This window comes from Sorex araneus, chromosome 1, assembly GCF_027595985.1.
Source record: "Sorex araneus isolate mSorAra2 chromosome 1, mSorAra2.pri, whole genome shotgun sequence".
Classification (NCBI taxonomy): domain Eukaryota; kingdom Metazoa; phylum Chordata; class Mammalia; order Eulipotyphla; family Soricidae; genus Sorex; species Sorex araneus.
Genome location: NC_073302.1, coordinates 414,788,528 through 414,815,697, shown reverse-complemented (window position 1 = coordinate 414,815,697; position 27,170 = coordinate 414,788,528). Strand labels below are relative to the sequence as shown.

The 27,170-nt window shown below is 41.6% G+C and overlaps 1 protein-coding gene across 1 annotated transcript in view; it reads right to left on the bottom strand.

Annotated features, from left to right (window-relative positions):
• The window catches only part of TES (testin LIM domain protein), a 38,669-nt gene that overhangs the window by 5,795 nt on the left and 5,704 nt on the right, over window positions 1-27,170 (bottom strand). Inside the window, exons 2-4 of the mRNA XM_004602078.3 lie at window positions 10,481-10,566; window positions 2,583-2,835; window positions 889-1,224 (exon numbers count right to left, since the gene is read on the bottom strand). Coding sequence (XP_004602135.2) covers window positions 889-1,224; window positions 2,583-2,835; window positions 10,481-10,566 — 675 coding nt within the window. The remainder of the gene's footprint in view (window positions 1-888; window positions 1,225-2,582; window positions 2,836-10,480; window positions 10,567-27,170) is intronic.

Genomic DNA, 27,170 nt, shown 5'->3' with positions numbered 1-27,170 from the left:
ACACTAACAACCTGAGGATGTGGCTCCATGAGCACAAATGTCACACGTGAGGTCACGGGTGCCCAGCACCCCCCAAATAAAGTAAACAATAGTTAAAGGTTAACAGTAATTTTTACTTTGATTTTAAATGGTTCTTTTAAAACGGAGTATGCTGCACTTTATTAGTCCTGTATTTATTAAAAACAGGACAACCTTATTGGTTGATAGGCTAAATGAAACTGTAAGATTATAGTCAAGTTAATTCTAGGGTTTTGGACATCATCTGTGTCATTAATTCACTCTTTTACAGCAGAAAACTGAGGAGACCTTTTTCAAATAAAAAAAATAATGACTAGATAGCTACATAATTTAAATTTAAATTTTAGGCATGTTTTTCGAAGTATATAGTATTCTTACAGTGAGATAAACAGTCAACAGTGAAACTTATGTTTAAAAACAGAGTCTAGATTACCATGCCGTGCTCCAGCATACCAGTCAATGCCAACTACAGTGTCTACATGAAAACCACAAGTATCCTGCCAACAGGTGATAATCAAGAACTGGGGCTTTAGACAGAGGGCTAAAGCATGATTCCTTAGTTATATCTGAATTCAATGTTTTTCCTCAACTCTTCCTAGTTGGAAACGAAATAGTCCTAAAGAGTTCCAAACAGAGAGGTCACGCAGTACAGCACATGCTTACCATGTGCCCTGCCCCCAGGAAACACACACCCTGCACGCCCCCCACTCCCAGCCTGGCCTGGTATGACCCTGTTGGTCTCTGATCACCTACAACTCAAGCACAGGTGAATGTGGTTCCTACTTTCAAAAATGAAAGAAAGCAGGGGAGGGGGGGAAACAAGTCAGCAAATGAGACAAATGAGGCCACAGGTCTGGCCACGCTACTTACATACTGAGTTTTTTTGTGCTCGGCTGATTTGTCCTCGATGGACCCCACTGGTGCCGTGGTGCTTCTGTCCCCGCCGGGGATGTGCACTCTGTTGGGGCCTTGGGCACCCATGTCCCGGGGCAGTTTCACATCCCCCACGCCCAGAGCCTCGCTCTTGTACTTCTTCACAAACTGCTGCATCTCCTTCACCTCCTTGGGAGACAACTCGTGGCACTTGGAAGGGTCCTGGTCATGCGCAGGAAGCTGTTTCGCCAGCTGCTTCTTCCGGTACTGTGCCCCCTCGGAGCCCGCCACGGGCTGCTTCTCCTTGGGCAGCATCTGCATGTACTGCCTGGCCTGCGGCACAAGGACACCAGCGTGAACGGGGAGATGCTTTGGCTGTCAGACGGGCGGTACCTCACGACGCACATCAGAAGCAAGTGACTCCAGAAAGAAGTGAACCTGGGGGACTGATGGGGCAAGTGGGGGACCCAGGTTTGACCCCCAGCGGCATATGTGGTTTCCCACATTGACAGCAGAGCTGGGAGTAGCCCTTGAGCACCGCGGGATTGGTCCGAAAACAAACAGAACAGGGACTGGTCTGACCCTTTAGTCGCAATGCATCACCGTAGTAAGAACTATCCTGAAATGTTAAGATAGCAAAACTGGTAGGTACACTTGGCGCTTGAGCGGTAGACAGTACAGCAATTAGGACATTTTCCTTCCACGCGGCTAACCAGGGTTTGACCCCCGGCACCCCATATGGTTCCCCATGCCCTCCAGGAGTGACCCCTGAGCACTGAGCCAGGAGCAAGCCCTGAGCACAGCCAGGTGTGAGTATACACACATACAAATCAGTTAAGGTCTATAAAAAAGAACATATATTTTTCCACGCAAACCTATTTTTCCCCCAATTTGTCAAAATATCTGGGTTACTATGTTTACTTGTACTACATTTACAAATGTACAACAGCCAGTGCACAGACTGTTTTTGGGCATATTAAAAATAGTCACAGAATGGATCAACATTTTCATAATCAATTCTTTAAAACTATTTCTACAACATTCCCTTGAATGATTTACCTTAAAAGACAACCAGATGTCTCATATAGTTGTCATATGAATTGTTGTAATAGGAGACTGATACAAAATTGCATTTTTGATCTTATACAGTAAGAAAAAAAATAGTCAAACATTTTTTGAGTTCAAAAGATAACAGAAATTCTATTTTTATTATCATAAGAAAAATACTTGGGGGCCTGAGAAGTCAAACAACGGGTAAGGTGCTTGCCTTGCATGCGGCTGCTCTGGGTTTGATCCCCTCCCAAGCCCTCAAGAAGTGATCGATCCCTGAGCACACACCAGGAATAAACCCTGAGCAAGGCCGTGTGGCCTTCCCAAAAATAAATTAAGAGCACTTTGAAAAAAAAAAAGAAAAATAGTCCGTAGGCTACAAAAGTTACTGGAGATTCATGGCTTTGTCTAATTAAGAATGTCAGGACATTTCTTTAAAAAGGTTAGTATTTCTACATAATCTGACAAATTCTATTACTAAGCTCATTTTCAAATAATCACAACAGAAGTAAAAATCAAAGTATGGGGCTTCCTCAGACCAGAAAATAGATCTAAGATTGAGTCAGTCATTAGATGACTTGCCCTAAACAAATAATGCCGGTATTTGAATAAAGGGACTCCCCACTCCATATATTTCTCACCAATGCTTGATTCTGGACAGGAGGTGCCCATTCATAAGTGACTGTATTGCTGGACACATTCTTCTTGGCTGCCACTGGATTGGTCAGTATCATGACATTACGTTTATACATGGGAATTCCATCTGATTTCAGTTTTGCAATGAGGGTAGTATACTTGGTGTCTTCAAAAAGCTTCCCCACTTTGCGATCCTCTTCATTGCTCAGAAGGACATCGTGCTCTTCTTGGCCACACTTGCAGTTACGACATATTTTCCTGTAATTGTGGAGATGAAGAGGCAATGATTAATTATACCACTAATGTAATCATATTATAATATACTTGTATTAAGAAGTATATTTGTACACTTACAGTTTTGATTCTGGATCTCTTTTGTCTTTAGACAATAATTTATATTTAAGAGGTGCCATGTTTTGATATCACACTATCAAATAACACCCCCACCATTTTTTCACATTTTCATATTGCTTTTTGTTTTGGGGTTATACCCAGCAGCGCTTAGGGCTTATGGCAAATTGTAGCAATAAAACTGTGGTGTTGGCAGAGTGTGTAATATTTAAGTGTCTGGAACAAAATCTTGGCCCCAGCAATGGCTGCAACATTAAACTGAATACTTGCCAAATTGGTGTTATTTGGCCCATTATATTTTACCACAAAGCAGGTAATTTTTACTAAAATAATTATACAAATGAAAACACCTCTGTGATGCAATAATTGTCAAGCTAATGATAAGGCTTATAACATAACTTCAAAATACATATGCAAAAGTCACAGAGCTCTAAGTTATAAACAGACAAGCCCAGCATGATGTGAGACTAAAAGAATAGAAATAAATATTTAAATAGCCCAATTAATAAGCTTGACTGTTGGGCTGGAGTGATAATACAGCAGAAGGAACACTTGCCTTGTACATGTCTAACCAGTGTTTGATCCCTGAAACCCCACATGGTCCCCCAAGTCTGCCACGAGTGATCCCTGAGGTATCACTGTTCTATTCATATTGGTCTGCTTAATCAGAGCAAGTAAGAAAAATCAAATAAACAAATGTTACAAGGATTACACAGACAAGGAAACTAAGCTGTTATTATCTGTCAATACCATGATCATATGGTATCAAATACGCTGCATTACATCAGAAAGACAGAGAGAAGAAACTAAGTTGTTAGTTGCTATCCATGGATACCATGATCATATATAAAATGCAATGTATCAACATCAGTAAGAGTTTAGTAAGATTTCTTGGATTCAGTATGTCACTGGATTTCTCTACATCAGTAAAATCTAAAACAAAAAAAATAAAATCTTTTAGCCAAATAAAAATATCAATTACAAATATTATGTACTAGGTTTCCTTAAGGTAAGGCATGCAAAATGAAATAACAGGTCTTACTTGTATAGTTCCCTAAAGAGGTAGAGATACAATGTCAGCTTGAGAGGTGGAGAGGAAAACTACCTTCCTTAGGCTCCTAATGGTTAGAAATCTTTATTTGGAAAGAATTTGTCAAGAGTTTGCATATCCCAGCTTAGCCAAAAGACACTTACATCCGAGTTATGTAATACTTCCATCTAGTGGAAAGGCGCATATTATTACTAGAGCTTATTCTTTGGTTAACAAACGAAACAGTATAATTACGCATAAAAGGTATCACATTGCTTCTGGGTCGAGCCTGAAATCATACTTTCTGGGGAGAGACAAAATGGGGTGGGAGTTCTGGCAGCTACTACAGATAAACAGGTCTCTATATGACTGCGGACAGTAGTAGACGATTAGACAATAGTATGTAGACACAGTAGACAATTATTGAAGCCTAATAACTACTAAAGTGACTGACTAAGGAAGTTAGGTGAAGGCAGGGGATCCACAAGAGAGTGGGGTTCACAAAAGTCTGCCTGTGGGACCCCAATTCAGTACCTTGTTCCTCATGCCCCCACCCGGCTCCAAGAGCTACAGCTAGTGGTCTGCGGCAGCACAAAACGAAGCAGCTTTTCATCCTCAGGCCCTTACACTGCACCACCCAGCCCAGCTGGCAAAAAGTGGCCTTGGGCCCTCTGAGCACTTTGGAGCAAATAGAGAGTGAATGTAACAAGAACATGTGATGGACAATGGATTCCTTTGGAAATGTTTATTATCCCTGTTCCATACCAGTACAGTAGTTACACATCACACCACAAAAATGACAGAATGATAAGTGATTTGTAAAGAACGAACTACGACAGGCTATAATACGTTTAATCTTTATTCATGGAACGTGTTATGTATAAAACGGCTTATCAGCCAATGATGTGAGTCATGTCTTCTCTTTTTCTGATTATGTGCCTTGACCATTCTCCAAACATTTACGAGTGGAGGAAAACTATTTTACCTACCTACCCCTTCACCTACCCAATATACTTCTTTTATTAAGCAAGTAAAATCCTCTTGAAACACTGTGTCAGAGGACTGGAGAGGTGGCTCAATGCGGCCACAAGCTTTACATGCTGCAGGGTCCTGACATGGGTCCTGGAGCTGCTTCGGCAAACGAAACTGGGCGGTTCCCCCAAACAGAGTCTGGGCTAATTCCCGGGCACTTGCTGGGGTTGGGCACTTGCGTGTGGTCGCTGAACCAATAATCACTGTATCACTGTCACCCTGTTGCTCATCGATTTGCTTGAGAGGGCACCAGTAACGTCTCCATTTGTCCCTGTCTCGTTCAGGGTCAGGGGAATGAGGCCCATTTTTTCCCCCTAAATGTTCTATTATTGGCTTTGGCATATTGAATACCAAAACCAATAATAGAAGATTTAAAAAAAAACAAACCAATATGCCAATAGTGGCAAGTGAAGCAGGAAAAAGGGGACACCTATGATTGAATCACTGTAGCGTAAAAATCACTAGCTTGTGATGTAAGTAAGCCTCACTCAACATCGTGTTCTTGTGCAGATGAACACTTAGCAGGATGTGACTCAAGAGGATGGTTATCTCACCAGGATCTGTCATCCCTGAAACAGCTGGGACCCCTTACATAGGGCCCCCATCTCCATATCAAAAGGGCCAGCAATCACCAGGCAAGAATGTGAATTGTAGATCCTGGGTCAGGTGTCAATAGCTTATCTCTACTGGAAATCAGTGCTATTTGTTACTTAACTAGTTTAAAATGTTTTAAATCCTCTTTCTGGTCTACAGTATCATAGGCTTCAACAACTCATTTTTTAACATATAGCACTAACACATATAATTGCAAATTATGTGATAAATAACTATGCTTAAAATAAACTTTCACTGTCACTGTATCACTGTCATCCTGTTGTTGATTGATTTGCTCAAGCGGGCACCAGTAACGTCTATATTGTGAGACTTGCTGTTACTGTCTTTGGCATATTGAATACACCATGGGTAGCTTGCCAGGCTCTGTCGTGCGGGCGGGATACTCTCGGTAGCTTGCCAGACTCTCCGAGAGGGGCAGAGGAATAAACCCAGATGGTTGCGTGCAAGGCAAACGCCCTACCCGCCGGACTACTGCTCCAGCCCAAAATAAACTTTACATTAAAAATTATGAAAGGTGTTCATGAGTTAATTCATAAAAGGGAGGAACAAAATTCACTTTAAGCACTATTTCAGAAGAGACAGACAAGCTTATCCCCTACAGAAAAATATCTTGTATCACTCTTTATAAACAATTATTATTTTTCCAAGGCAACTAAGTAGCAATTGCAGTGTTTTGACATGTGGCCAGCATTTAGTGATTTAAAAGTATGGTCACAATATTGCTATAAACTGCAATTTAAGACTTGGAAGCTGCCCTTTCATATAACAGGGATAGACATATATGGACTTACGTGTGGGCTCTCATTACAGAATTCAACCCGCATTAATCCATTAACAGTGGGGACTTTTCATATAGATCTGGCCAGCTCTAAACCAATAAAAACTGTCTGAACAGATACATGCTATAGCTAAGTAGCACTTTTCTTAGAAAAAGTAGCAGACTTATTGGAAGGAACTCTTACTGGAAGGAAAACTAAAACATTTTTGTTGTTCATATGATAAAATGAACTCAGTTTGAATGCTGTTAATAGATTTTACTATTAAATAATTGACTATAAAGTCCTTGAAAGCTTGGCTTTGTGTCCTGAATTTATGAAAATTTGTTACCTATAAACACTACTTGAAAATACGTCCAGAAGATACTAAATCTTTTTGGGCAAATAGCATTCTGAACCTTTTATTTTCTTCTGGCTCATTAAAGAAGGGGAGAAGGCATTTAAAGGAGCACTACTCTCTACAAAGACATGCATGTCAGAAAACCACTACCTTGCAGAGGGCTCTGGTCTACTCTGGTACAAAGTTCCCTCATCACAAGAGTGAACATAAGCATACGGCTTAGCAGAAACCTAAAACTGGAGGGAGTCCAGGAAAATGGCCAGAAATTTGCACATGCTTTGCAAGTGAGAGCAAATCCCCAATACCATATGGTCCCCTGAACACGCCTACCAAATGTCACCCGACCACCACCACCCCCAAAATAATAAACAGAGTGCAAGCATGATTCTAGTTTGTACTTTGCCAGAAAGGTGGTATCATAATAATATTTTGGCAGGCTCTGGATCAAGCAATATCCAAAAGAAAAGATTTTGAGTCAAGGAGACTCCTTTAAGGCGGTATCTGAGATAAGACTTCAGCATAGAAAGATTTTGTTTTGTGTTACTGAAAACTTGGGTCTTTCCAAGCAAACAGACAGCAACAAAATCAGGAGTCTCAAGGTTCCTTTTCTTGGCCATACAGAGTGATGCTCAGGCTTACTTCTAGTTCTGCGCTCAAGGATCACTCCTGGCAGGGAGCAAGGGATCATATGAAATTCTGGGGATCAAACCTAGGTCAGCTGCTCAAAGCAAGTGTTGTATCCACGATACAACCTCTCCAGTTCCAGCACTGAAGATTCTTAAGCTATGAGGAGTTATATATTATGTAATCCATTTAAAAAATCATATAATCCATTTCTAACTATGAAATCGGATGTACACATAATTGGATATATATAATTTTATATCCAATTATATATATTGATCCATGTCCAATTATATGTGTAACTGGATATTTGTATCAAATTACATATATATAATTGGATACAGTTATGTAATCCATTTCCAATTATGTACTTTGAAATAAAACTGGATATATATAATTACTTATTAATGTTATCCATTTCCAATTATATAATTCATTCCAATGAATTATATAACCCATTTTCAAAAACTATGCTTGTGGTTATATGGGTTGTCAAACACAAAATGTGAGAACAACTTAACTGCTTATCACAACATGGAATCTTAGAAATCAAGATGAAGATGGAGGCAGAGGAGGCTCAGGGGACCCATGTCCTTTTCAGCCATGGCAGCTCTGTGGCACAGAAGACTACCAGCCTGGAATCTTTCATTTCAAACTGTAACAAAATTCCGAATTTCAAATCCAAAGAGTCAACTCACCATCCTCAAACTGTAATGAAATTTCACATTTGAAATTTCAATTTCAAAGAGCCAAGTCACCAGTCCTCAAGCTCTTTGGTATAATGGGAAAAACAAAACAAAACAAAAAAGTCAGGGAATTGCCAAGAATTCCAAGAGAAGTGTGTCTGGCAAGGCAGGAAGATGCCAGCACTACTAAGAAACACCATCTGGACGGCCTGTACAATCCGCAGTGATCTGGGAGACTGCCCAGTCATGCTCTTTCACAATCTCTAACAGAAGGTGGGCTATACTCGGGTGGTATAAATGACTCTGTGGGGCAACATTAAAATAAAATACATGAATTTCATGCCTTGAATTTCCATGAAGTTGTCTGACATGCTTTTATCTAAAATTAATCCCCTTATAGTGATCATAATAGATAAATAATACAAATCAAAGAAGATTTACTATAAATTAACAGTCTGCTTTGGAGAAAAGATGATCATTTCCAAGTGAGCTTTAAAACCTCATCAGCAGGAACTGGCGTGATAGCACAGTAGGTAGGGCGTTTGCCTTTCATGCGGCCGACCCGGGTTTGAGTCCCAGCATCCCATATGGTCCCCCAAGCATTGAGTGCAGAGCCAGGAGTAACCCCTGAACATCGCCGGGTGTGACCCAAAAAGCAAAAAAAAAAACCTCATCAGCAGCAGGGAAAGACAGTACAGCCAGCGGATTCCATCGCAAGCAAGCAGCCAACCCAGGTTCGATAACTGGTATCCCGTATGACCCCCCAAGCACCACCAGGAATGGTAGACTGAGCACAGAGACAAAACCAAAAATAGTAAGTACATAAAATCTCATTAGCCATTTCTGGCAACTGTGCAGTCGCTGTGCATTTTAGGAGTGAAGTAAACCCATGCCCAGCAGGGGGCAGTGTCGCTCTCTGCTAAACCCACTGTGAACAACACAACAGAAAGCAGTGAGCACAGCCGGGGCTACTTCATTTCAGTGCTTCTCCTGACCTGACCTGAAACCCTGACACACGCACACTGGACTGCCGTGGTGCTCCTTGACTAGGCAGCCCGCGGAAGAACTATTAACCCCAAGTCATTTAAAAAACTCCCTGGAACTTCTGGCCGCCTACAAGGAGCTTTGTATTGTCATTTCTGGGAAGGGAGGTTTCTGCTTCTCTATTCAAAACAACTGTCTTCGCTTCCTAAAATTTACTAAACAAAGGAGCTTTTAAAAGAACTCGGGGGTTGCAAGATAATAGAGCAGTGAGGGTGAGTGTCTAGCAGGTTCCATTCCTGGCACTCCATGCTTTCTGAGCACTGCAGGTGCGGCCCTGGAATCCCCCTCGCCCCAGTATCACCTGCTGCAGCCCCGGAGGCCCCCAGCACTGCAGGGCTTGTCCCAGGGAATCCCCGGTACCGCAGGGCCCTTCAGGAGCAGCACCGCCCCCTCAGGCCCTTGCACTGCACCTCCTGCCCTTGCCCCAAGTCCCCTGAGCACCCCTTCTGCCTGGGAAAGTCAACAAACGAACCTAACATAGGACTTTTGAACCAGGAGCATGTGAGCCCTAACTAACCACTCCTTTGAGTCAAAGGAAGAACAGGTATGTGTCACTGCTGTTACTGTTTTTGGTTTATTTGTTTTAGAAAAGTAGCTCCAGTGACACTGGCGGTCGCTTCACGGGGTGCTAGAGAACCACACGGTGCCATGATGGGCGCCATGACTGAACCCCGTTGGCCTCATAAAGGTAAGTACCTAAGCCCCTGTACTCTCTCCAGCTCCTTTTACTGTTATTTTAGTTCAAGTTCTTCAAAGTTTAAATTAACAGCCCAAACTTTGATTCAAGTCCATTTCCTGAAAACTAGGATAGGGATGTTCAATTAATAATCATTCTTTTTGTTTTGTTTTGGGGCCACTCCCTAGAGGCAGTCAGGGACTAATCCTGGCTCAGAGCTTGGGGGATGCTCTGGTGGTGCTCATGGGACCCTGTGGTACCCGGGATTGGACCCCAGCCTCCTGCTCACAAAGCATGCATTTTGAGCTATCTCTGTGGCCCCCAATTCATCACTCTTACTTGCTGTTTATATTGAGATATATATATATATGAGTATTTTTTTAAAGGAAGAGATTATAATTTAATGAGCAGTCCTAGAAGAGTAAAACAAATGTTAATTGCTATTTAGAAAAAAAGGACACCCAGTATCTAGACTCACAGAAAACCTGAAGGGCAGCAAATAATCAAACAAATCTAAAGGAAATTCCTAAGATCCAACTAGCAGTCAACTTAATGACAGGAAGTCAGAGTAGCTTTTTTTGTTACTGCCACCAAAGAAAATAATGGACAACTTAATAACTATGCAAGAGCACTTAAAAGACCTGTCCACTTATTTCTTCTGGATTCCTTTGATAGAAGCATGAAAGAAAATAAATATTATTAAAGAGATTGTAGCTTTCCAAACATTACCTCCAAAAGTGCAGTTCAAATCCTTCACATTTTTCTTTGCATTTAAAACACGGAGCTCCAAATCCTTGCTCATGACCTAAGCCCATCTGTCAAAGAAAAAAAAAGTGTTTAAGTATTATATATTTTTTTAAAATCTAAAACTTCAATGAATTGCTCTTCTGATTTCACTTATCACTCCCTCCGACTGCTCTCTGTCAAACAAATCATAATTTTGAGTGCCACATTGTTTATGCAACGACAACAACTTCTACGTAGATGGTTACGCCAAGTACATATATAACACGCTTCTTGTTCTGACTTTTATAGTAAACATGAGAATATGACTGTATGTAGACGTTCCAATGCCATGTCTTCCTCTATTTGGTAACTGCATGGCCTCTATATAATAGGTACAGAGAGCAATCCTAAAGTTACAACTCGGAAAGCAAGCCTGGCAGGCGCAGATAACATGTTTTGAAGCAAACAAGCTTCAAAATATAAAAAGTTTGATGAGTTATGACTAAGATAATATAATACCATTAATCATTATTTTAAATTATGATTATGACAGGTAATAAGAGCAACAGCTAACAGCAAGAGCAACTGAGTGGCAGGAAGAAAGACAAGCATTTATCTTATTGGAACTTTAGAGTATCTCTGAAAATGCTGATCAAGTAGTCGACATAAACTTAGGTGTTTGAGAGATGACATGCAATTCATTAAGGCTTTGGAATTTGTTTAACATCTAAATGTTGATAATGACAGAGGAGATCTGAGTCCAGGACCATGCTGTTATGAGGCCTGTATGTTCTTTCAGGAGTGGGAGGGTTTCCAAGAACTGCTCAGAGAGCCAGGGCCGACATTCCCCCATGTGAGTAATTCTTGTGAGCAATAAGCCATCAGTCCAATGCGCAGGTCTGAGGATGCCATGCCTCTTGGGGCCTGTGGTGCTGAGGATGGGGCCCTCCAGGTCTGTGCTCAGCAATGCGCGGGACTCCATGTGATCCCAGATCTGAAACTAGGCTGGCATGCCCCCTAACCATATTACTCTCTCGCAGCTCCCAGGCCTGTGTTCTGATGCCCCGAGTGGAGTGCATGGGATTGAACTGTTGTTGTTATTACAGAAAACCACTGATTTTCCATTTACTATGTGATATAATAGTTCTTCGGAGCATGCTGAGTCAGGACCCAAAGAGAAGAAGGGAAGGAGGTACATATGGGGGAGGAATAAAAAGTCTATGTAAGGGGCTGGGGTGATAGCGTTTGCCTTGCACACGGCCGACCCGGGTTCGAATCCCAGCATCCCATATGGTCCCCCCAAGCACCACCAAGGGTAATTCCTGAGTGCAGAGCCAGGAGAAACCCCTGTGCATCACCAGGTGTGACCTGCCCGCCCCCCCCAAAAAAAAGTCTATGTAACTTCTTTCACCGAATTATTGACATTAAAGTTAAAGAAATCAACTGGCATTACATTAGATCATTGGCAAATCACTGGTAGATACATTATTCTGTATTTTACACAACGCATCAATAGTGGCAGAATTCACTACTGGGTAATACTAGAATGAAGATTGCAAGAAGAATTTTTTCCAGTGGCAAAATTCTGCAACTTTTACCAAACTGCATTCGTTATTTTACAATTGAAACAAACTGGAACTTGTTCTTTGAAGTATCAGGCAACCCATGCCCTGAAGTTTAAATGAAGTCTTCCCTCCTTTTGTTATGAAAATTGCCACATCTTTTGTCTTAACTAGGACATATTCAAAGGACTAGTCAGCCAACTGCCTGCTCAGAAGAAATCCCCATCATTTGAGTCAGACCACCTCCAGCACTGTGTCCCATGGCAACCTGCACAAACAGTGACCTTTCTCCTTTGCCAGGCTCCACTATCCATCCACTATCCATTTTCAAAAGAAATAAAATTCTCTAAATCACACTTTAACACCAATGACTTAAAAAAAAATAAACCAAAAATAACTCTTTCTTTGTCACTGATGATCTGAACTGTGATCATGGTAATAAAGTGGACTGAACAAGAGACAGAGACAGGCTGGTTATTCAGTTCTCTGGTTCTTCCCAATTTAAAGGAGACACGGGGGTAAGGGCCACCCAGCAGGTCCACCTGTACCTGCGGGGCGAGTGCATCAGGAGCCCGATGGTGTATGAAGTCTCATACTATTCATAACAAGCAACACAAAATAAATTATTTCGTATCTGCCTATGGGATAAGCTTGGGTGGTGGTGGGAAAATTTGAAATAATGGTGGTAGGAAGGTGTAATGGTTGTGGGACTGGTGTTGAAATGTGCTATGTATAAAATTATTGTGAACAGCTTTATGAAAATAAAATTAAAATAAGTAGAGTTCATGCGTGCTTCAGTCAGCCTAATCAGTGGCTGAATAAATAGCAGTACTCCTACATTAAAAAAGAAAGTTTAAAGGAGACATGCTTTGCTTCTGGATGACCAGCCAGAAAGCAGAAAACTCCCCCAAAACCCACGGTGTAAGTCAGCTGCACCGTGCAACTGGGCCAGACTTCCACAGAGCATGCAGCAGGCTCTGCAATTCTCTCCGGGCTCATTTCTGGTTCCAGGGAAAGGACTGGGCACCCCTCATGCTCTCTGTACCACCGAACTGTAAATAAATACATTCTAGGATTCACTTTGCACTTAGAGACAGAAAATACAAATCTGTAAGGGAGGTTGGAAAACCTGCTATCGAAAAGCCGAGCACCAGCAAATGCAGCGAACAGGAGGAAGTGTGCTCGAGGCACGGGGACACTGGCAGTAGAGACTGTAGTAGCCCCCGAGTCTAGCTTAAAAGCACCTGAGAGGTAACAGGCCAAGCCAAGTGACAGGCAGGGTGGGCTCTTCAGTCCCTTTCTTTTTTTTGGGGGGAGGGGATTTGTTTGTTTGTTTTTTGCTTTTTGGGTCACACCTGGCGATGCATAGGGGTTACTCCTGCTCTGCACTCAGGAATCATCCCTGACGGTGCTCAGAGGACCATATGGGATGCTGGGAATCGAACCCTGGTCGGGCCGTGTGCAAGGCAAACGCCCTACCCACTGTGCTATTGCTCTAGCCCCTCTTCGGTCCCTTTCTTGAGGAAGAAATAAATCTGAAGCATTTGGCACGTCTTAGGTCATCTTCTCTGATGTTTAACAATGAAGGCATCTCTTGTGCTGGAAAGGTCTTATAGCAGGTAGGGCTAATATGGCTGTGGCTGACCCAGGTTCAATCCCCAGCATCTCATATGGTCCCCCCAGCACCACCAGGAGTAACTCTTGACTGCAGAGCCAAGAATAACTCCTGAGCACTGCCGGTGTGGCCCCGAAACAAACAAAAAAAAAACAAAGGAGGCATTCCAGGCAATGGAATGGGGCTGGTCAGCAAGCCACCCTTCAGAAGATAAAGCAGGAGACAGACTCTGAGGAAACCTGTAACCTGAGAAAATGCCCTAGAAAACTCAGGAAGTGCCACTCCAGGGTTTTCAACCCCTATGGGCTGGCTGAGAACGGAATCTCCTGAGAGGCTCCTATGGCCCTAAATATCTGTACGTGTAGTATCCTTTCTATACAGGGAGTAAAGAAACCCAGAAAATACCGAAAACGTAAATGAGTGGAATGAGATCATGGCAGTATGATACACTGGCTCCTGTGCTAAAAGCCCTGGAAGTGGTTCTAATTAAAACAAACAAACAGGAAAGACAGTCCTTAAAGCCCACACCTAAGGCTGGGCGGTACAGTGGAAAGGCTCTTGCCTTCCACACAGCGGACCTGGGCTTCTGCCTTACACACTGAGAACTGGGTTCGATCCCCAGCACCACAACGGTTCCAAGCCCTCCAGGAATGATCCCTGCCTGAGCACAGGGCAGGAGGAAGCCTGGAGCACAGTCCGGCATGGCCCCCAAACAAAAACAAATGAAGAAATAGGAAAGTTGAACTCTTGAACGATGTAAGTAAGATATGTACACTGCATGCAATTGACCTGGAGAATCAGAATTAGCTATAGTGGTATAGTAAGCAAACAGCAGAGAATTCATGGCTATCGACTCGAAAGAAGTTAAAATCTGAACCAGAACGTGTAAAAAGATGACGTGAAGAAAATGAAAACAATTGTAATGAACAGAATGCCATTATCAAGTTTCAGTAATATCAATGTCACTGTCCTTCCCTGTGCCTAATGAGTAAAGAAAATGAACTAGATCAACTCCAAGGTTCCTTCTGATGCTAAAAGTATGACTTTAATTCATGTTTTAGGTTAAGTTCATCTCAGTCTTATTCCATATGGTCATGTTCCCAATGTTTACTAAATAGAAAACACTTATTTCTGAGAATAAATATAACGTGGTTCTTCTTTTTTTTTTTTTTTTTTTTTTTTTTTGCTTTTTGGGTCACACCTGGCAATGCACAGGGGTTACTCCTGGCTCTGCACTCAGGAATCACCCCTGGCCGTGCTCAGGGGACCATATGGGATGCTGGGATTTGAACCCGGGTCGGCCGCGTGCAAGGCAAACGCCCTACCCGCTGTGCTATCTCTCCAGCCCCTATAACGTGGTTCTTCTAAAACAATTCTTTGGGATTAAATTTGGAAGACGTTTATTTGTCTGTTTGTTTAAGGATCATAGCTGGTGTCGTAGCTACTTTCTACTCCATGCTGGGGGCAAGGGGCTATTGCTCCTGCCGTGCCAGGGGACCTTGGTGCCAGGGACTGAACCAGGCCTCACCATACAGAGCATGCACTTCAGCCTTTTAAGTAATAGCAAAGCCCCAGGTGAGTGGTTTAGAAAGGAAGATCGGAAACAAAACTTTAAGGTGTTAGAGGCTGAGACTCAGCTCTGTTGCATGTAATTATTTCAACAGCACGTGTGATACAGCATTCCTCAAAGTCAACACTTGGTGCCTAAACACCTGTTTTTAATAAGTGCCCAAGTCCCAAAGCATTGTACTTTATATAATTTTAGCAACACGTTCTGGCAAGCATGAATACAAGAATATAGCAAATTAGTATTTCTTTTTCAGTATCCAAGAAAACAGGTCCTCTGGGCTGTTTCTGGAAATCTACAGTAAAGCTTTTGAAATACCTGTCAAAGACTTCTAAACAAATGAATACATTATGAAACACTAGTTATTAATAAGACTTTCTAAGCATCCTAACTATAGGCTCCAGACCCTAAACTCAAATCCCGAGGATGTGTGCACCATAGCAGCCCTGAGTTATCTCCTGCCTATTTTGGAGTAAAAAAATAAATGGGGGGCTGGAGCAATAGCACAGCGGGTAGGGCATTTGCCCTGCACGTGGCCAACCCGGGTTCGATTCCCAGCATCCCATATGGTTCCCTGAGCACCACCAGGAGTAATTCCTGAGTGCAAAACCAGCAGTAACCCCAGAGCATCACTGGGTGTGACCCAAAAAGCAAAAAAAAAGAAAAAGAAAAAGAAAGAAAGAAAAATGGGATCAATTTCTCCATATTTATAATTTCAGGCAACCAGATAGTCTGGCAACACTTCAAATGACCCCTTTGATCCAGGAAAGGGTAATGCATATCAGATATTTTTAAAGAGAAATAAAAGAAGGATAGGGAACATCTGGTATTTCAAACAGGGTCTGAGTTGATTTGGAAATAATCTGGGTCTGGAAGATATTATGCAGTATTCGGGGTGAGATCATCTGATTCATGGTGTTTTCATAACCAAGCTTCCCTCTGGAAAAAGAATCATATGTGGTTACTAAACAAGCAAGTGGTCTGAGGCTTTAATCATCTTGGAATGAAGCTGGCCAAGGTGGATTACATAAAATATCCATCTTTCTCTTTTTCTCAGTCTCTCCCTGTGCATGTCCATCATACATATGCAGAAACATAGTTCATATATCAGTCAAACATTCACAAAACCACAACCAGACTGAAGTATAAAACAGAAAAACAGAAACACTCTTAAACCAAACGTTTGTCAACCTCCTTAGGTGAGACTATAAAAATCTAACAGTGATTCAGAGTTACTATTAATCCTTCCCATTAAAATTACAGTATCATTTTATTTGCTCTGGACAACAAAAACTTCCCCTTGACATTGGAGTCTGAAAAACATGAGAAAAAGATGAGGAAACACCCGTCATCTTGCACGGGTGTGCGGGGTCGAGGGCCTGCCCCATCCTCGTCCATACAGATCATGCTTCTAGTCTCCGGGATCCCATGCCCCAAAACTTCATTCTGTTCCCTCATCTCCACTCCAAATTTTGTTCTAATTTTCTATCATATCTGCCTGGGACCACACCATGCAAAGTGATGGCTCTCCCTGTGCACGATGCACCGTGGCTACTCAACAGTAGGCTCGCTTTAATGAAACCCAGAGATAGCAGCCCCCTGGTTAGATGCTTCTTAAGAGGTCAATGAGACTCAGGGGTCCTCAAAGTGTGGCTCTACCCTTGCCCTTCCCACTCCCTTCCATGCCCTCCTACAGCTCCTTCCTACCACACGTTCTCTCCAGTTCCTTCCGCTTCCAAAGAGTCGTCCCTTATCCTATTCCATGGACCCAATTCAAACCTGGGCCCCACTGTGACACCTTTCTTCAATGACTCTCAGCAAAGTTCCTTAGAATTCCCATTGATCTTGGTACAAATTCTATTATTTACTCAAGAAAGAATACACTACAACCTTTAACTGCAGTAGAGTGCATCTCTGTTCAGATTACATTTGTAATGCCTAAGATTTATAGAAATGCCCAAGAGTTGTATTACTATTTGTTTTGTTTTTATTGATTGATCTCTAACATAGCCTCTTTGCCCCCAAAACATTCCGTTTACACATAAAAAGGGCTCTGAAAGGGGTAGTGATGATAAAAAGCCATTAATAATTCCTAAAAATTTGACATGGATTATCTCATTTTATCCTGAATCTTACCATCTGAGGTAATGATATCGGTATTCTCATTCAGATTAAGAAACAAGTGCAGATTTCTTGACTTGGCCAAGGCCAGTGGCATTGCAGAATCCCTATTCATACAGACTAGTGCCTGAACAATGACTACAAGAGGGAGACATACTGGATGTTAGAGAAATATTTTGCAAACAGTCTTAGACACAGGAAGAAATAGCATTCCAGACTTAAGGCGAAAGAACTATAGCTGAAAGACTGTGTAGTTATCAGTTATGAATATATACTTATGAGAACCTCCTACTGAGAAGCAAACCAGAATCAGTCTTAACTGTACTGTCTCAGATTCATTTTTAAATCTCTTCAGCTGTTCAGTGCTTGAAGTAAGAAATCAGAAATCCTACATGAATCTATATCATAAAGTCCATGATAAACAACCACAAGGTTTAGTCTGTCAGGAAATTAGGGGGAACAAGTGATCTTACAGCCTAAGTGGTTTACAAATAAAATTACGTCCTGAGGGGACTGAATCAATCTTCCTGGCACTTGAATGAATGAGACAAATGACTCCCACTCAGTGTGCCACTGTTATATAAGGCATTTCCAGTTAAATAGGCCAGTGGCCCAGGGACCACCATAAAGTCAGTTTATCTACTTCACTCTAAGATGTGACCAGCACATTACCTAGGACAGCTACACAACCTCAATAAATATGCTAACACACTCGATAAAGTTCAAAAAGACATTCTGGTTTTTCAGAGATAAAACAGAATCTTAATTTCAATACAGTATCTTGAAGCATTTCTAAATGTCCGTTTTCTTAGTGAGCACTGGTGTTTGTAAGGGTGTTGATGGTAATATAAATAATTCAACCACCACTAGTAAATATGTTACTGACTGGGTCATAAAGAGAGTGAATAGGGAGCTTAGCTTGCACACAGTACTAGGGTTCCATCACCCACCCCCCTCTCCATCTCCAGCACAGCCAGGAGTGATTCCTGAGCCCAGAGCCAGGAGTAAGTCCTGAGTACCACTGGGAGTAAACCAAAAATTAAACAAATACAGATGTTACGGCTAGACACAACACACAAATCATTTAATTCCCAAACATATATGAAAATGTTATCAACCCTATTCCATAAATAAGGGAACTATAATTTCAAGAGATTAATTTGTCTAAGAGTGCCCAGCAAGCAAGTGACAAAGCTAAAACCGAAATCAAGGCCTTTCTAACTCAAAATACTGAACTACAAAATTAACTAGTTACTTTTGGGGAGATGGTCCAAAATGAGGCTTTAAAGATGATATAAATGAGTAATATTCATTACATGTGACTTCTCCACGCAAAAAAAAATGATTCTTATCTCAAAAGATTGGTCACTTCCTAAAATAACCTCCTTCCCACACAAATCTAAGACTTATCACTCATCTTAGGTTTATGTAACACTGAGTGCTCATCAGTAAGTCTCTCTGTCTCTGTCTCTCTCTCTCGCTCGCTCCCTCCCCCCCTCACCTCTCTTTCTCTTAAAAGCAGTGGGTATGAGTTCAGCAAAATTTCTATCACCCTGGTATAAAATGTTTCTTTCAATGTTGCAGTAATTTAAAATGTTCTGAAACAACAAAATACAAATTCAATCTCAAAATCGAGGACTGTTACTCAAAAACATGTAGACTTATCACTTGTATTTGACAATTATTTGCTATATTATGTATTAGATGTAATATACTTATATCCTGACAGAAACTGAAATCTTTTGATTCACTTTCTTTTTTTTCTTTTTTTTTTTTTTTGCTTTTTGGGTCACACCCAGCGATGCTCAGGGGTTACTCCTGGCTTTGCACTCAGGAATTACTCCTGATGGTGCTTGGGGGACCATATGGGATGCCGGGGATTGAACCCGGGTTGGCCGCGTGCAAGGCGAACGCCCTACCCACTGTGCTATCACTCCGGCCCCCTGATTCACTTTCAAATCAATAAATTTCTGGATTAATATTTGAAAACTCTATATGGTTACACATAAATTAAAAATTGAGGGGCTCTGGGGCTGGAGCGATAGCACAGCGGGGAGGGCGTTTGCCTTGCACACGGTCGACCCGGGTTCAATTCCCAGCATCCCATATGGTCCCCTGAGCACCACCAGGGGTAATTCCTGAGTGCAGAACCAGGAGTAACCCCTGTGCATTGTCAGGTGTGACCCAAAAAGCCAAAAAAAAAAAAATTGAGGGGCTCAAAGCACACAGTGAACATCTCACTTTCTGTGAGACAGTTGGAAGCAGCTTAACTGGCTGAGGCAGTTCAGAATTCTTGCAAGATTGCGATCAGAATTGGCGAGGGCTTTCAGCATAATCAGGCTAACAGGGGTGACCGGTGTCTGAACTCTCTCACATGGATGCTTGGGATATGGCAACCGGTTTCCTCCAAGGAAACTGATCCCAGAGAGTGAGCGCACCCACGAGAGAAGCTGCGGTCTTTAACCTCAGAAGTGAGAAGTGACATGCCATGATTCCTGCCACATTATTTTCTTCGGTGCCAATGGACCAAGTTCTCTCTGCATCTAAGAGCAGCGCAATACAGTATGAAGTGTAGGGCTGCTCACCGGGGGCTGTCCAGTGCAGTGCAAGCGGGGCTGCCCACAGGTATGGAAGGTCTGGAAAGCACAGGCCTGCCCCTCTGTTCGTAACTGCTGGTCTACGGACACGTAGGAAGGCCAGGTGCCAGCCCGCAGGTGCAGAGAGGTTGACGAACACTGTCGACCATTTCTCTGTATTTTATATGGCCTCCTCTGGGGTCTTTTACTTTGAGAAAGACAATGCAGGCGAACAAAAATGGGACAAGTTACAGGCCATGATCACTGCTGAAATCACTTAAGATTTGTTAACAATGCCATATGGCTCCTAACTATCACGTGACTTGAAAAAACCTTATGCCATGAGGTAATTTAGGATTTCTATTACAAGAATTTCGATTATTGAATACTTCAGTTTGGTCTTGTGTCACTACCTTCACAGCTGGCTCTGAAGAGTGGATCAGCCGCATACTGAGGTGACTATAACACTCTGCAGCCCAAACCATGATGCTGTCATCGTTTCCGCCAGTCCCTAGAGCTCTAGTAACAGGATTCTGCAGAAAGCAGCCTGCTGTAACAGATGGGTGAGGGTGTGGGAAAGGGACTGCAATGAAGTGATTTATCGCTCTCTTCCCTCCGTAGTGCACACGCAGGAGAGGAGAGCAGTCACGTCCTCGGGGAGTGGAGAATGAAGGGGAAGGCTGTGGCAGCAGCTGAGCGAGCCAGCAGAGGCGGCCCCCGGGGGGCAGGAGATGCCCGAGCACTGAAGAGGAGGGCCTAACTGGAGAGAAGGCCCAGAAGCAGCGGGTGGGGCAGTACAGGACAGACACTCTCCTTTCGCGCTTTTGCCCAGCACTAGCCTATGCGGCACTTGAAGCAAACTGAAAGGAAGGCTTGGGGCACCTGGGCGCCCGGGACCCCAGGAAAGGAGGGGATGCTGCCAGAACTGCGCTGCCGTACCTTCCCCCGACGTGTCTCACGCAGAGAATGTTTATGCCCTGCTCATGTACGCTGCCTAGTCTTTTCACACCATCCTTTACTCTAGAAAAGAATGTTCACGTGGTGTGCTGTGTGAACGTAACAAGTTTCAACCCATTTTTTTCCCCATCTGTTTACCCAGTTTTCACCTATGAGAATAACAGTTTAGACTTGCCATTCTATATTTAGGCTAGAGCTCAAGGATTTCCAGCTACTGCAAGTATAAGTCACCACTGTATTTCCCCTACTGGTGCAGAGGAAATAGACACTGTTTGAACACACATATACCAAAATGTTTATGATGATAACCAAATCTCAATTTGTATAAAATAAGCCAATTTAAGTTGTATATAAACTTGACTTTCCTTTATCTTGATGAAATAACAAGTCAAAAAAAGTCAAAAAAACAAACATGAGAGGGGCTGGAGCGATAGTACAATGGGTAGGGCATTTGCCTTACATGCAGCCAATCAGGGTTCAATCCCTGGCATCCCTTAATGACCCTCTGAGTACTACCAGGAGTGATTCCTGAGTGCAGAACTAGGAGTAACCCTGAGCATAGCCATCTGTGCCCTCCACCAAAACAAACAACAAACCAAACATGAGAACTCTTTAGAAAGTCCATTCTCATGAAACTAATGCTGTCCAAGAAGGTATTGGGTCTGGCTTCGACATTCTTTCAGATGTAGAGAGGTACATGTGTGTCATGAGGCAATCGGGAGTGGAAAAAGCCTTTTCTGAGACACTTTTCCTAGCAGTCACAAAGAGGGGCTGAGATGATTGACACCTTAGCAATACTGGCACTATGATCTCTTCTCCCCCCAAAACACTCTTAAGTATAATGACTTAAGGCAACAACTATTTATTCTGTAGTTTCCTTTTTTTTTTTTTTTTTTTGGTCACACCCAGCAGTGCTCAGGGATCACTCCTGGCGGGCTTGGGGGACCATATGGGTTGCTCGGAATTGAACCCAGGTTGATCCTGTGCAAGGCTAGACCCCGACCTGCTGTCTGCTGTACTATCTGGAAAAGTTTCTGTCTCAAAACAAAAGAATGACTAGACTACTGGGGAGGGGGAGGTTTGCTGAAAAACCAAGCAATGGTTATTGTAAGGTTAGTTTTCCCTCTAGCCTTGATGGCAGAAGACTTTCAATTCTGGAATATTAGTAGTCTGTGAAGTGGAAAAGTCCTGATAGAGGGGAGATCTTAAGGAAAAAAAATCTAATCCCCCAAATTCAATACTTTTATTCGAGGATATTCCAATTCTAAATTTCCATATTGTAGTATTAAATAGTCTCAGCCTTGCCTCCCTTGTGGTCCCTGGACTTCTCCCCTCAACTTTGAGACTGGTCTTTTGACAGCTAGGGTGCATACAGAGATTTCAAACGCACTTGGCAGTTAGACACACCCTTGGGTGTTCCACCCTTCTCAAGGCATCCAGAGATCTAATGAGGAAAAACAATCATTGTGCCAAGCCCCCTCTATCAGCCTGGCCCCATGTCCTCTCACTCAAGAAAAGACATGGTGTATAAATACGGATCAAGAGAGCTAAGGACAGCTCCTCAGCAATTAGCCAGGCTCCGGGACTCAGTCTAGCAACAGATCACATATACTTTGCCTTTTAGAGGAATCAAAATTGAAAATGTTGGTGCTGTACTTTGGGAAAATTACAGATCACCACAGTTCATATATTGTGTCCTTTAGAAGAATCAAAACTGCACATATTTATGGTATAAATACCAAGGATGTTCTAACTTTTCTCAGTCGTGCTCCTTTGGTTCAAGTTATTTATCCTTCCTAAAATGTCTTCTTTGCTTAATAAAACATTATTTATTGTACAGGAGTTAAAGAGTTGTTTTCTACTTAATACACCCTCTACCCATCTTCATAGGAGTCTTTTGTCTCCTGCAAAGTTTTAATATTGTTAGTATTCCTATTATTACAGTGCTACTCAAAAGTTTGGGTTGCCAGTAGGCAATTACTAGTACGTGATGACTTACATAAAGAAATCTAAAGCAATCTGGAATTATTCATTATTGACAGTAATGTTATGTCTGTCACTCAAGTTTTTTCATTTATTTTAGTATGCTAACCGATCACAACTGTTGATACAATACTAAAGTTGAAACTGACTAGACAATCAAGCTCCAATATTAAAATCAGTAAGTATAAAAAAATCAGTTTTTATGCGAATTTTTTTTTCTGACCATGGGTTTATTAAGTCCTTGTCTAAGAAGTTACTAAGGTGTTTGTTGCTAGTCGAGCCTTCTGTGTTAGTGTTATTATTTTTGTTTGCTGAGTTTAGGTCGCTTCTGTGTTACCTTCCCAACTGATTTATCACACTTAACTTTTAAAACTGAACCAGAATTAACATTTTTTAAGCACAATAAAAAATGTGCTTTTAAAATGATCGATCTATATATATTCATATGGTTCGTCAACAGATATTTTGAGCAACACTATATTACAGCATGTATTTCACTGTAGCCAGCATTGCACTCAATTTGTAGATCTGTTCTGCTCACTATTCCACCTATTTGTCTACTACCTTTGCTCTGACAACATAATGTTCAGGGAAAGAAGTTCAAAGGAGGTACTGATAGAAATGGAGGTTAGTGTAGATTTACACTTAAGACCCAATTACAAAATTTTCTATGACAAAAAAATAATACTTGTACAGTGACCAAACATTTTTATTGTAAGCCAGTACCCCCGAAACAAAAGAGCAGATTCATTATCTTTACTTAGTGGCTCAGTCTATGTCAAGACTGTCATGATACTCTGCACATGGAAACTGAAATTCACTTAACACCTGCATAATCATTTTGCAAAGAAAAAAAAAATATCACTTTATCTTCAAGCAAGGCAGGGCCTAGTTCACTGGCCTACAGGCAAGAAGTCATATTGCCAGATTTTCAGTCTCTTTTACACTAGGCTTTGTGTTCAGGTAAGAAGATATGTGATAATGAGACTGATATCCAAGGACAGTAGAGACAAGGGCCAGGAATACGGCTCCATTGGTGGAAGCCTACCTCATGAGCTGGGGGAGAAGGCAGCTGGAATAGAGAAGGGATCACTAAGCCAGTGATGGTTGGAGGGATCCTTTGGGATGGGAGATGTGTACTGAAAGTAGATAAAGGAACAATATAGATGCCACGAGATGATAGCCTCGAAGCATTTATATTGCAAACCATAATGCCCAAAAGTGGAGAGAGTATGGGGGTGGGGTAGGGGACTTTTTCCTTTCCTCCAAAAGTTGACTTGTCTGCCACAGATGCAGGGGGAGGGTTGGGCTGGGGCGGAGGGGTGGGGTTTGTTCTGGGGACAGTGGTGGAAAATGTGCACTGGTGAAGGAATGGTTGTTTGACTATTGTATGACTGAAACTCAAACACGAGAGTTTTGTAACTGTGTCTCACAGTGACTCAATAAAAAAATAATAAGGGAAAAAATATGTGCATGTCTATTATACACACTGGCTATATCATTAGTGAATCAGGGATTATTCAGCATTTCAGAGATTCAATATAATGAAGCTGTAGTAGTTTTCCTGTACCTAAGCACATGAGAGTTCATTAATCCTTCCTCTGTGGCTTCCCATACAGCTCTCAATTCAACCCTTGCTCAAGTTCCCTATGCTTAGCATACGTACACAAAAGAATAAGTCAAATTGGCAATCCCTATAGTCGCCTTTGAAAATGAGCAAAACAATAGCAGTGGTACCTGGACTCAACTAAAGGCTATGGATTATAGATTCAGTGTGACAAAAACATGAACTACTTCCACAGGAGTGTCCTTAAAGTATAGCTAATGAGTCTCTTCTGATTCTTTCCTCATACAACTTTGTTCTTTCCTGATACTCTTTTGTCACAAGAAAAGAATACGGATTGAAAGTACTTAAATCATTTTAGGGTCACAGCATGAACTTACAGTAGTTAATTAGGGTCACCCACCCTCTTCTCTAATTTCCCCTTATTTGAGTGAGGAGTTGGGTGTGGAGTGGGAACCTAAGGAAAACTGAAACAAGTAAAACTAAGTCTGACGGTTGCTGTGTCCCTCTCAGTGGGGCTGGAGATGGAACCCAGGCCCTGACATTTATTTGCAAGGCAAGAACTCTACTGCTTCAGCTACATTCCAAGCACTGACTGGAGTTTTCTTGTAGGAGGATGAAGAGTGGAGGCTGGACAAGGATAACGTGTAAATCAGTTCCCTAATAATCCTAGTTAATAGCGCTTAAGGCAAATCTTAGTATAGGGTTACTTACTCAAAAGATACTCAAAGGCCAGAGGTGAGTTTATCAATTACCAAATTATGTGTCCTTAAACTTTTGAAAATCCTAAGTGTTTGGAAGCCTGTTTTCAGCTTGGTTAGTCTTTTTCAAAATTTTCCTTTCCTCCAAAAGTTGACTGCAAAATTTGTAGTTCATGTGTTTTTTGAATATACTGGGTAAGAAAAAAAATAATTTCCTGTATGTACTGTATGTTACTGATTAGAAACCATAGTTTCAGCTACCATGGCAGCAGTTACCAAACAAAAATTAGTAATGACTGCAAACAGGAAACACAACCCAAGAATGACTCTCATGTAAGGTATTTGTTATCAGTAAGTAAATTCGTTTGTGCACTTTGTACATCTGCAGGGTTTTATTTTAGTCGATCAATCTACAAGCTTTTCCACATTTTAATACATAAAACTTGCTTTCTCATTTTGTTTGCATTTGCCATTAAGATAAACTCCAAATAACAAAGTGTGTATAACCAGTAACCAATTCTATAATTCAGCACTAAAATAGCTTATTCTCTGTGTTTGAAATATAGCTTACTGATAATACATAGATTTCACTAATAGGTACAAATGTAGTTGTGCTTACTGTATCATTTACTTTTATTTTCTATTTTACTCTCATCATTCCTCACAACGGAGAGTAATTTCTATGGTGTAAATTAGCCTGTCTGCTGTTGATATTATACCCCCAGATTCTAGAACAGTCTTAGCAAAAAGCACGTCATAACTTTTTAATAAATCCATTCAATGTGGGGAGTGATTAACTTTACGAAAATCAATAAAAACTACATAACTGTTCATTTTCTTATGCTCAAATAACTAGAAAAGTAATAAATTACTGGTAGATTTGGCCACCGTTAATAGAGCAGTTTAAGCCTTTGAAGCTTCATTACACATATTTCAATTAATTAAACTTAATTCTTTATATGCCATATAAATATTAAAAAGGAAAATGAGTTAAGTAAAAAAAGAAAACATTTAAGGGGCAGAGAAACAGTACAACAGGTAAGGCAGGCCTTGCATTTGGTGCACCTGGGCTTGATCACTAGCACTACATGTGTTCTGTCAGGAATGAGCACAGAGATAGGAGTCCACTAGAAGCAACCTCACATGTGGGCCATGCCCTCCCCCCAAAGAAATTACTCAATTTAGATAATGGACCAAACATGATGACCTCTCAGTGTCTGTGTTGCAAGCCATAACGCCCAAAAGTAGAGAGAGAGTATGGGGAATATTGTCTACCTTAGAGACAGGAGAAGGGTGGGAAAGGGGGTTATACCCGGGATATTGGTGGTGGGGAATGTGCACTGGTGGAGGGATGGGTGTTTGATCATTTTGAGATTGTAACCCAAATATGAAAGCTTGTAACTATCTCACGGTGATTCAATAAAATTTTTTTTTAAAAAAAGGAATTATTCAATTTAGTCTGTAGGTTTTCTCATGGAAGTATATAACATTTATATACTATGCCATTAATTAAAATTACACATATTCATATATTTTTATTGAATACTAGTTTATTAGCATTATATAGGTTTCAGATGTACAAACTTGCAAATAAAAATATATACACATTACACTATGTTCACGAGCAGAATGCTAGTTTCCATTCATCAACATATAACTGACCTCTTTGACCCTAATTTTCCACCAATATTTTTCTTCTACAAAGATTTTTTTCTTCAATCTTCTCAGTCTTTGTTTTGTTTGCACATTTTTTTTTCTTTTTCTATCACAACAGTGAAATTATATTGAGTTTGTCTTTCTCTAACTTCATGGCAGGTGTGATTTTGCTTAATTAATTGTATAGGGGCGACAGGCAGCCGGGTGTGGGGGAAGCATACATGGCCACTCCCCCAGATGTCAGGCCTTGGGGTGTAGGGCTTCGGGTTCAGGGCTTTGGACTGAGTGTGTCCAGGACTGAATCATCACTTAAGAAAACGGTAACCTAAGTAGCACTGCACTGTAGCACTGTCGTCCACTGTTCATCGATTTGCTCAAGTGGGCACCAGTA